We start from the raw sequence: 12,257 nt of genomic DNA, 5'->3' as shown, positions 1-12,257 counted from the left end.
ACTTAGATGTTGCTTGTTTATCCAACACTGTTGAGACATGTAAGTTCGTGTTAATTTTACATCACTCTCCTGCAAAAACAGACAAGTGAGCGTAATGTCATGCCTGACAAAAGGACACAAGCATTACCACAAGTAATGTATTTTAGGTGCTATTATGAATCCTCGAGAAAAACTATAAGATGAAGAAGACAGGAAAGGGTACTGATAGCTCAAGATGTTCCGAAACACCAAAAAAGTTCCGGTCTGCCAAGGGATTAAATTTAAAAATGACAGCACTGAATACCGGAGAGTACCAGCCTGCTTAAAGCACTGCTAACGGTGAATTGAAAAATACTTGTTGCCTTGTCACAAATTATTCTTCATCCTCTGGTTGTTTAATAGAGGTTAAACTGGGAGTCAGCGTGACCTCTGGTGATCATGAGGAGATCAAATTTCTTAAAAGTGTATGTCATTTTCTTCTCCGCAAACGTCAGAGGAAATCATGGTATCTGGTGGAGAAAGAAGGACCTCGACCTCCTGTTACGAATGCCCTTAAAGGTCAGTTTTTTAAAGCTGGTTGCAGAAAGCAGAACATTTCAGGAAGGCTTTTAAACACACAGATATCTTAAATGTAATATTAAAAGTGAAAAAAAATCCCTGTTCTCCCGTTAATGTGATGACTTCGCAGAATGTTTAACCATATGCAGATGACACACAGCTAGGTATTTAAGTGTCTCTAGTAGAACGTACACAAGGGTATTTTAACATAAAGGAATTGTTGCATCATTATTATAGAAAAGCATGATTTTATATCCAGAGCAGCTTACTTGCTGTATTTCTCTTCAGTCCAACTACCAAATAAAACCCTGGGTGAAAAGAAAAATGTTCAAATTTCAGCAGCAAGTCTGCTCACAAAGACCTGAGATCATCTCCCAGGTTCATCCGCCAGTTTTTTAAATCTCAGTACACCCTGAAAACTGAATAATAGACATGCTTTAAAGGTATTAGACCCCTCAAATCCACCAGCAAAGACCTTTTAGCTGTACCAAGAGCGAGGTTTGTGAGCTTTGAGTCTCAGTCTGTGTCACCGGTGTGGAACAGTGGGCAAGAGACACCTAAGGGGTATTTTATTTTTCATAAATCATCTTGGAAAAATTATAGATGTTTTTCTTCAATTTAACTGGCAGAGCTCTGGACTGAAAAATTGTACGGTCTTATTAACTTTTAAATCTTACAGCATTACTCTGGCAAATCAAACCAAAATAAAATCTGTATTTTGGCCTCATATACAGCACCATCTCTCATACAGTCTGCACAGCAGTCAATGAAGCCACCAGAAGCTCCAAAGTCAGCCAGAGAACTACGTTTTATATACAGCTTTCATCTCAAAGGCAGACAAACCTAAAAATGGAATAAATAAAGTAGCCTATATAATTTGATCTGCGTGCCCTGAAATCCTCCCTGCATTGTGTTTGTGTATATCCATGTGTGTGTATGTGCATACAATATGTGTGAGATCTGTAGAAACTAACATGATTTTAGTTAAGAAGACATCACACTTTTGATTTATGTCTTCTCACTCTGGCCACCTTTATTATAATTTAAGAGTTCCAGCTTTGCAGAAAAAAAACTTCCAGTCCTCCTCTGTGACATACAAAAAATTCAATTATGAACAACATAACAGAAATGAGTGTCATGGGGTTACATCAGCTTTAGTGAAATCCTCAAAAGTTGACTTTTTAGAGATTTAGTGCTATGCTCTCAGAGTGATTTGAAACGCTTGTCTCTTCTTATTAGCCTGCATTGATCCTTGGGACCCCTGATGGGTTTCCTGAGGAGCATCAATACAGAGGACACAAAAAATGTAATCATCTTCTTATTCTCTTTCAATACTGCTCTTCAAAGGGACAGCTGAGAACATAAAGGCATGAGAGAGACCAGAGGCTGGTCATCAAAAGCAGCACTGTGGGGATAGATTTTATTCAACTCTTCTGACAATGTTGGTTTTTTTTTTTCTTGAAGTGATATTCCCTTTCCTCTTTAAAACTTTATTTACAGACTTTTTAACACGAAGCAGAGGGCCAAGGAAGAAATCATATAATTATGTATATATGTACATACATGCAATCAAGGAGGGAATTAAGGGTTGATGGTTGAGTTCTTTAATGATGGTGTTTAAAGAATAAAACAGTGTCAACACGATAGATATTGAAAAAAAACAGTAATTGTTCACAACATTACGGTTCTATTTCTCATTTTGTTGCGTGATATACTTTTCCAGCACCGCTTCACTGTACATATTTGTACACCAGAACTTAAAACACTTGTTTTTCTTCGCATGCAAACTTCTAGTAAAGCTGCTCATCACAGATGTTCAGGTAATTGTCCAAGTCCACAACTCATTATGGTAAAAAAAAAGAAATCTTAAGAGAACTTATTCTACTGAAACGATTCTAACAGGTTCTAGAGGTAACAGCACAGGTGTTACAAATAAAATGCTGGCTGAATTCCATTTAGCTGCTTCAGTTTCTTGGTATAAACAGCTCAATGTCCCCCTGTCATGGCTAACTGGGACACTTTAACAGAAATTAGCCTTTTAATGAGCAGTAAACCTAGGCTTTTACAAATTATAGAATATGTGAAATATCAAGTAAAAATTATCATAGAAAATTACAGGCATTAACATGTAAACAATATTTCAACACAAGTTTAACAGCGTAAAAAGTGCCATGGAAAAAAAACAGTCTTTACAAGTGATAGTTTTTAGTTTTTTGCTTTTTCTGTGTTGGAAACTCGGGTAAGAAGGCGAGCACCCATGCAGTAGATTAAGTAGCACTGATTTGCTGCATAAGTTCAGAGTAAGACATCACAGTTCCATTTCTTCATGTATACACACCTTTATAAAAAATGTCTACAGTGGAAAGTGTGTGTTGCATTGATATCACAGCAGATCATGTATGGCACATTTTGTGCATTAGCATAAGTAGATGGGGCACTGAACAGCTGTTCACATGTTATACATCAAACCTGTTCAGTGTCAGCCAGCTGCACGTGCCAAACAAATCTTATTTTGTGATTTTTATTATCATAGCATCTTCTCTATCCCGTCACCCATTTTATGAAGACATCATAAGGCACTGCTTTATCATGATGGTCGTAAATGTGTCAGCCCTCTGTGTCAGTCTTCTCCTTGGACAGAGTCCAATGAGTGGGGGACTTAGTAAGTCAGCAGCTTCTTATGCAAATCCACATACACTCTGTTTTTTTTTCCTTGTTTTGTATTTAAATGTCTTCTGGAAGCTTTTATGATTTCGCTTCTTGTTTTCACTAAGTCTTGCTCTCAGAGGCCCTGGTGATCCTTGTGCAGCTGCATTCTCTCTTTCTCCACATGGAGGCGCTCTCTTTCAATCTGCAGCCTGCCAGCCTCAAATTTGAAGAACTGCAGTCTTTCTTTCTCCAACTGCAGTCTCTCCTTCTCCAGTTTCAGCCTTTCTGTCTCCAGATCCACCGCTGTCGTCCAGCCTTTACTCTCTTTCTCTCTCTCCCTCCGTCCATCGTGGTGAGTGGAGGATAAAGCAGGCGTGGAGGACGAAGGTGGGCTCTGTTGTGGGTGCAAGTTTAAGGAAGAGTCAGCCTGCTCCGATTGGCTGAGCAGCAGGAGCCTCAGTCTTTCCCTCTCCACCTGTAGCCTCTCTCTCTCCAGCTGCAGTCGTTCCTTCTCCACCTCCATCTGTCGAAGATGCTCCTTCTCCACCGCCAGCCGCTCTTTCTCCACTGCCAGACGTTCAGTTTCCACAGCCAGGCGTTGTTTCTCCAGCTCCAATCGCTGTTTCTCGACAGCAACCAGAAACCCTGCCCCCATGTTTTCATGACTGGTTATTCCACCTAGAGCTTGGGTTGGCATCCCCATTAAGCCTCCAGGAAGTGGCAGGTCTCCGCTGAAGGTGGAGGTCGGAGTCTTGGAGGAGCTGAGCATATCTAAGTCACTGTGGGAGTAAATATTCCCGACATGTCCATCACCACGTGACTCAATGTCCCCAAGTAGTGAGGGGATGTCTTCTTCATCTATTTCTTCATTGCCCACATCACAATCACCATTCAGCTTGAAGGACAGAAAGAGAACATTAAAGGAGCACTTCACCCATTTGTACGCCTCAAGTTTGGTTAAGTTGTCATGAGAAGCACCAACAATCTTCCAGTGGAAAAAATCTGCATCATGGGGCTGTAGATAGAGTTTTCCAAAGTATTGGGCCAGGCTTAGACTACAGGGTCTTGGGATGAATTATACTATATTCTACAACTGACTACCACAGTAGAAATATAGTTTAGGCGATACTAAATTCTGCCGTCTGGCCAAGATTATCTGTTAATGTGAGGGCTGTACAGATTCCCTTTAAATCCCCTTGTACAGTTTGCAGACTCTATCAGGCAGCCCTACTTACACCAAACAGTTGATATGTTGGATGAATATGTTAGAACTTTCCCAGCAGTACCACCACAGCCAATAAGACAGCAACTTCAAAGAAAACAATGCAATGTCTTATAACACTTTTGAACCTCAATGTTAAAATTAGCTAGTATAATAGCTAGTGTTGACAGAAAACAAAAATATCTGTGACATTTCTCCTCAGTCGGACATTGTTTAGCATTTCAACCTTTTTCTGGATGCTAAACTCTGGCGTAGAAAATTAACTAAGAATCAGATACAATCGAAAAGTATTATCCTAATGTATCAGCACAACGTTGTTTGCTGTGCTGCTAGCTGCTGGCTAATATTGTGTCATACTTTGAAGTACATGCACAGCCTGCAAATAAACAAAAACAGCTAACATGTCTCAACACTGTTCATTTTAAAACAACAGGTGGAGTTCAAGCTTAATAGAAACATCCACTGTTTTTGGAGCTTGATCCATACCACAAAGACAGATTGACACTGAATGTAGCTGTGTGGTTTTTGTGTAGAGGCATGTTATGATTTCTGACTGACTTTAAGAAGGTATTCTGTATCTTAGTATGTCATTTGTAGAAGTCCCGCCCCCCCCCCCAAAAAAAACAAAACTGTTTTGAAATAAACTGGAGGATTTTTAGGGAATTACAATGAGGGATGGTAACATATGGCCCAAGGTTTGAATAGATAATGAAACATCTTAATGCAATCAGCAAAAAGTACCATAAAATGTCAAGTTTGAATTTAATTTATTATTGAATGACACCCTAGTTAATTAAGTTCCTTGTGGACCTACATGAGCCCAATCAAAAGACAAGACTAACAAGGGCCACTTGAGCTACATAATATGCTGGCATAATCACTGATATGTTTAACATAACTACCTCTGCTGATGAGGACATTAATGACACTATTTAACCCGTTAGCAAATGCTGTCATGTTAATGTTGTCTGACTCTCCTCCTGTGAGAATGTTAATAATTTAAGCTGTGTATCAAAAGAATTAAGAGGTTCGACAAAATCATTATGTCTGCATTTAAATGCTAATTTTTGAATAGGTTTAATCAGAATCTATAGAAGCTTTTGTCCTTCACACATCATTAATGTAGCACCATTATCGTCTGTTTCTTACTCTGTATTCACCAATGTCGTCCTCCATCTTTACACCCAGCGGCACCATCATGGCCTGTCCACTCGGCTCACCAAGAGCCTCCAGCTCCGACCAGTCACAGTGACAATCCTTGGGGAGGCCCGAGAGATCAAGTAGCTGGTCACAGCCAGATCCCAGAGAAACTGCCTCGTGCTCAGGGGATGACTGATCGTACTCAGTCTTCAGGACCACAGACGAGGACGAGGAGGAGGAGAGAGACAGCTCAGCTTGGAGCTGCTTCCTCTTCATGAGTGCACGCCAGTCCAGGTAACGACGCTTCACCTGTGCAAGGGGTCAGGAGGGTGAAAAGCAAGTATTTAGAAGATGGAAAGGGGTGAAGACTTGATGTGTGTTTAAAAAACAGGTATGAATTGAACATTTATTGTTAATTTACTCATTACGGTGGCAGAATGAGTCAATGAACAATTTGATCTTGGGAATCTCTAGTTTATACTCATATTGTTCCCTCTTCTCAAGATCTTTGCTTGTCTAACTCTAAGATATACGTCATTTTGCGCAAAAGCATCTGTTCATTGAAGGTTCAACATTATAACATTGTCACATAAATAAACCTACTTCAGCAGCAGTACGAAGCTCTCCCTCCCCGAGTGAATTGACACCTCGTGCAACTTCCTCCCATGCCTGTCTCTTCAGCTCATTGATGGCTGTGTTCTGCCCCAACACAACGACAAGAGGAAAAAAAAAAAAGAGAAGAGGCAACATTTATAATGTTTGCATGCCAGTTTTCAATTAATCATTATAAAGCTGCCATGCCTGTAAATCAAAATTATAATTAAATCCTCTGCCGTATAGACAGAGGATAATCTAGGAGGCCAATACCAGCTTAGAAAAACAATGTAAGGTTGATAAATTAGCTGACAGCATTTATTTTCTATACACACAGGTTGTTTAAATCAGCTTTGTTTGACAAGGATGCATTCAAATATTTAATATTTGGATTCTGATTGAGATGAATACTGAGCTTTACATGTCGCAGTTGAAAAATGAGCTGTGTCAGTGCTCTCTGGTGGACAACCAAGGTAATGGAGATACTGCTTTAATGTAACTGACATATTTGGCATCTCGGTTCTACACTTTCTTTTTTATTTAGTGGTTTTTAATTGAGAAAGACACTTATGTATCAATTTCAAGGCCAGGATATTTATGTTGATTATCAAAAAGTCGAAATCCAGAGTGTTCTTCTGTCTTGCTTTTCCTCCTGAACTGAGCTATGATGAAGTCCTTAGAAGAGCAGGTACGTTTTCCTTCCTGGGGCCTACGTGTTACATACTATACATATTATATGTGTGGGGACAGAAACTTAGACTTATACTAAACAACAGATTTACATTCAACAAAAGCATGCAAAGACTTGGATAAGGTTGCTAACTGGACAGCAGAGTTTGAATTGTGCTGCTGTTCTATCATTTGATGATTTGTCCATCTCAGCACACAGATAATAGACAATAAATGCTTAGTCTACATTTGTTGCATAAATATTGAGGTGCAGTAAATGCATCAGGCACTGCAGGTACATTCAGAACAGCCTGCAGTATAATGTGATGGGCTATTTTGTAATAGCTCCCAATGAAGGTATTATAATCCATCAGAAAAAGTTAAAGTCTAAACCTGCTGCCTGGAGAACAACACATCTCTCCTCTTGTGGATCTCCCTGATGAGAGTCTGTGTTTCTCTCACGCTGTAGTTACTCTTCCTCTTCCTCTTCAGATGCTTCATCTGCAGGAAATCCAGCTTGACAGGAAGGAGGGGTCACTAACCCCAGAAACAGAGACGGGTAGAGACAGCAAGGGAAAAACAAGCCAAAGGTGGAAACAGAGGAAAAGGTCTGGAAGGAGAGGTATAAAAAAAATAAGGAAGGAAGGTACAAAGAGAGACAGATCACAGGTCAGAGAGAAGGTAGGAACTCTGTCCTCAGATGCAGAGATGTGAGGATGTTTGTTGTCGAGGTTAGGCCATGTCCCGCAGCATAGATTTCTTTAAATGAGCAACAGTTTCATCAACTGGGACTCCCTCAGTGGCACTGGCAGTCCCTGTGAAGTTCTCCACCTGGAAGACAGATCCCAGCTGTTTGACTAGAGGCTGGCTCTGTGCAGTGGCATATGATGTGAGGCTCAAAGTTGTGCAGATATAAAGTTAAAAACACGACTGCAGTGACTGAGGTCACAGCTGGTTGGCTGATGGAGTTGATCATCCAAAGCTTTCTTTAATTTCGAGATGAAGAGGAAGCTTATTTTCCTTGATTAAGGCTCTGATGTGATGAAGCCCGGGCCACAGAGCATTAGAAAGACCAAACATGTAGGGGTTCCTATCATAAGCGGAGCGACCGCGGGGGCAGAGGGTGCGGCCGCCCCAGGGCCCACGTTCAGCAGGGGCCCCCTACTGAGCTACTTTTTTGACAGGATCGGAACAGCTGATGTCTGTCCCTGTCCACAGTCGGTGTTGTAATTAAAAAACATTCACGCACATCCATCTATTTTCAATTTAAAGCAACCTCCCTTTGTAATCCTCCTGTAATAATTGCCTTGGAGGCTACAAATGAACTGGGCGTTTTTTCTACATCTTACCACTGTAGGTAAGTTCCATTAGCTATATCATTCGGCCATGATTATTATTGAATCTTATGATAGACTGCGGTTGTAATGCGTTTTCAGGTGCCTATTAGGGATGTTAACAAACTGTTAAGAACTTACTCAAACACATTTTTGTTTAGACTTTCTAACACGTGGAACAAACATCATGTGGTCTTATATTTCGTTCTGCTTTCAGGGAGGTGTTTTAAGTTTAAAGCATGTTTGGATGTGAATCAGCTGACTACAGCTGTTGCGCACAGCGGAGACGCTCAGCTGGGGGCTGAGGCTGAGTGACAGGTCTCTTTTTTTCTCCGCTGCCGGACTGATTCTGACCCGGTCTCCCTCCCGGCTGACACCTGACCACGTTCACATGCCTTTTTTTCTCAATAAGAACGAGTAGACAGAAAGCTGGACTCTGTGAGTCTGATATATGTTTCTGTTCAGTTCCCTTGTTGAAGTAATCCACATGTTGAAGTCTGAGCCTTCACTATCATGACTGTGTGTCCGCGGAGATTATGAGCCTGCTCCACATGTTGATATTCAGCGTGTTTAATGTTTTGAACACCTCACTATGATCCATAGCTTCTCAATACTGTCAGTTATATACATTGTGTCATGAAGGAAATTTTGATTCAGGGGAAAAAACGCATTTGTCATTGTTTTTGATGGAAAACGTTTACATTTTTATTAATGATTAATCGATAATTGATCGTTAACATTTCCAAAGAACGATCACGGAAAATACTTGAAATTCACATCCCCAGCCCCTATATTTATTAGAATCGGTGTTGGAAATAAGCCTGCATGTTACTGCGTCACTCTCGCTCCTAACAGGTGCGCTCGATCTCGGTCTTCAGCTCAGCAGGTGTAAGGTCGGGGCTTTCCCCTTTATCAGCTGTGATGTGAGGTCACAGCAGCCGCACGGGAATCGACTGGCCTCGTTCACATTTTGATCACAGCAGAGGTTTATTTTTACATCCTCAGTATTTTGGTGGGGCAGTTCGAGAATCGAGAAATGGCCAAGCTGTTCACAATACTGAGCACCTTGATGCGGAAAAGAAAATGCTGGAGCTTGTATGTTTCTATTCAGAAGATATCTCCAAGCCAGAGGAAGTTGTGGAGGAGTTTCACTCTTTTTGAGACAGTGTATTCATTGTGTTAGCCATGGATCCTAACACTGATGTTTAACGTGTTCAACGGATCTCGGCACCATGTGTCATCTCCTGAGGTATTGTAGACTTCCTTTAAAATTGCGTTTAAACCTTTGAGTCTATTTTATGTTAATGTTATTCCTGAGAAAGACAGTACTGGACAATGCACCTGCCTGTCGCTGTCCATCTTTGTCGGTGCTGAACCATTCATTAATCAATGCAGTAGAGTGCTGTGAGCTGTCCTCGGTGCAGCTGAAACATTTGAACTCAACCTATGGCCTTTTATGGGCTGTCTTTGATCAATAAGTGAGAATTTGTGTTTTTTTATTGATAAGTAGGGAAGAAAATATATCAGCTGTTTTCCAGTTGTGAATTTGACTAAGGGCCCCTTGAGGATGTTCCGCCCCCTTTGCGCTGAGAGTCTAGCTCCGCCCCTGGTTCCTATGCTTCCTAGCTGGGATGGCTGCCAGTTGAGGCTACACAGGTAGAGGAGCATGACAGGCTGAACGGGCCCTGCATTCTTCCTGTAGTTAAAATAAAAAACAGATACTTACAGAAGTGTTAAGCAAGCCACTTGTAAAATGTAGTGGGCTAGTTACTCTGCATTAAATTGAGCATGACTACACCAAAGCTACCCTCCAGAGAAATAGCTCAGTTACAGCAACACAGCTAAAGCGGCATGCTACATTGAAGCTGTTTTCTTTTATATTGAAACAGATTATGTCAAAGCCAGTACCATTTTTGCATTTATAATTGTACCACTTGGTACAAAAAGTATAAGTTAAAAATACAGACATTCAAGCAAACAACTTCGGCCAGCTACAGAAAGCTAACTTCTACATATAGGAATGGTTGGAAAGTCAAACAATGGTTTGAACTGACCGAGATACATTCGGTTTAACACTTACTTCTTCCTCCTTGCATCACTCTCAGTCATGTCCTGATAGATATGATGGGTGCTTTCTTAAAGTCTAGGCTATGGGCATACCAAAAAGTATGCACAGCACACTATCCGTGTATTGACCGCTGTCATCTATCTTATCCTTTTGATTTCAGACAGCAGCAGAACGCCCTGCAGTGCTTCAACCTTGTTTCAGGGAAATATAGCTTAGAAGCTTCTGCACCTCATGATTAATAAAACAGTTAAGCTACTAGCTAGTTAAAATAAGGGGTCGATCAATAACCAGTTCCAATATCTGTTAAACTTCTATTGTGCAGCTACGGACCAACTCTACCTGGGTGACTTGATTTAGTTTTTAGTTTTTAGTTTTTATCCTCCAATCTGAGGGAAGTTGTTTTTTTCTTTTACTTTTTCAGATGGACATTTAATATGCCCAATAGTAAAGCACAGTATGCAGTATAGACAAGAGAAAGAGCTTCAGAAAAACATTATAGAAAAACAAAAATATCTAGTAAATGAAGTACATCATACTTTCAGTAAATACATTAAATAAATTACAAAATAGTAAATACATACAATTGCAATGAATCAGTCTAAACTTCTTCCTTATGGCTTATGCAAACGTGCCAAAAGTGTTGTTAGGAGTTTTTCACTGTTTTTTGAAAAGGACTGAAACCAATATTGTTTCCTCTTTATGAACTATGAAAGCAAATGAGCTCACAATCAATGAGATGTTTAATTATGTTATTTTTAAAGACTGACAATGCTGCCAGGGTTAGGTGAAAGATATACTGATTAATAGCACACTGCCAAGTCTGTCTTGTTACGATTTTCGACAGCAAAAATTCTCAACAGTGGTACATTTCATTGTTAAAAGACAGCAGGGGTGGCAGTTTAGCTCAGTGGTTCAATTACGCACAACATGTACTGGGACTTTAGTCCTTACAGCTATGGGTTGACCCATGGTTCTTTACCACAAAAATAAAGATAAACAACATAACCACAGCAGGGTGGAATTGTATATTTGTAAAATCTAGAGACAAATCAGTAAAGGTACCATTTTGTCTGCAGAGGGTGCAACACTCAGCACAAACCAAAAGTTCCCTACAGGAGCTTTAAGCATTTTTGTTATCCTATGTACTAAAACGCCAGTGTGTCGGTAGTTCTATGTATCATAGCAAGTGCATAATCTTTTGAGACATTTTATCACATCAATCATTTATAAAGGATTTTTCCTTCACTTAAATTCTTGAAGATGTACAGAAATTATCAATTTTATGAAATTGAAGCAAGGTTCCTACTTCTGATGATTCAGTTTCATCCGCAGTACATAGACCATGAAACAGTGCGTTATATTAAATTACCAGAAGTATTTGGATAAGAGTAGCAGTTTAACACACAATCTACAATGATTTAATACAGTGCGAAATAAATAGAGGATATTACGCTTATTCTAAATGTGAGATGTCTAGAAGGACACGTTCTCCTGATAACCAATTATGAAAAATTACTCGTAAATAACCATGTCCTTCTAGGTCATGTCCTACACATCTCTCCTTTTCTAATTCATCTATGGGTTTTTTCCGAGCAGTAATACGGTGCGAGATTATTTCGGACCTGGCGAGCACAACCCTGTTTTCTTTTGACTATCGGAAAATATAATGCATTTTTGTGGATTTCCCATCTTCTCATCATTACATGCATTTGAACATTATCTGTATTATATTATGGAGATATCTCACCTTCCTCACACAGATGTTCTGCAATCAAAACAACATCCTAGAGGTACAATTTTGATGCTGCCTTCAATGATGACTCGGAAACAGTAGACCTGAGCAATCAAGCTCTGGAAACGGCTCAATAGGACCTATAAAGATTTGGCCAGTTGGATAAAAAATGAAGCATTTGATGAGAAATTGGGCCACCCTGTTTTACGAGCAACATGGCACGTTGTTGCCCCATACATATGGGGAAAAAATAAAGATAATTGATTGGTAAGAATAGAGAGACTTTGAATCAGAGGTAAGAGGGTTGAGTAA

General features: G+C 40.0%; 1 protein-coding gene across 2 annotated transcripts; it reads right to left on the bottom strand.

Moving 5' to 3' along the window:
- Positions 1 to 2,125: 2,125 nt before the first annotated feature.
- Positions 2,126 to 12,053, bottom strand: msantd4 (Myb/SANT-like DNA-binding domain containing 4 with coiled-coils). Of its 2 annotated transcripts, XM_034700396.1 has the most exons (5): positions 11,961 to 12,053; positions 7,205 to 7,642; positions 6,152 to 6,247; positions 5,558 to 5,857; positions 2,126 to 4,081 (listed from the first exon to the last, which is right to left on the bottom strand). In XM_034700396.1, exons 2-5 carry the CDS (start codon positions 7,310 to 7,312, stop codon positions 3,320 to 3,322), a joined length of 1,266 nt encoding a protein of 421 aa, XP_034556287.1. In that variant the 5' UTR covers positions 7,313 to 7,642; positions 11,961 to 12,053; the 3' UTR covers positions 2,126 to 3,319. The 2 variants fall into 2 exon arrangements, with proteins under 2 accessions (XP_034556287.1, XP_034556288.1); XM_034700397.1 differs by lacking the exon at positions 7,205 to 7,642 and having other exon boundaries at positions 11,961 to 12,040.
- Positions 12,054 to 12,257: the final 204 nt, after the last annotated feature.

Source organism: Notolabrus celidotus, chromosome 14 (assembly GCF_009762535.1).
Source record: "Notolabrus celidotus isolate fNotCel1 chromosome 14, fNotCel1.pri, whole genome shotgun sequence".
NCBI classification, from domain to species: domain Eukaryota; kingdom Metazoa; phylum Chordata; class Actinopteri; order Labriformes; family Labridae; genus Notolabrus; species Notolabrus celidotus.
This window is presented reverse-complemented; position numbering and strand designations above follow the sequence as displayed.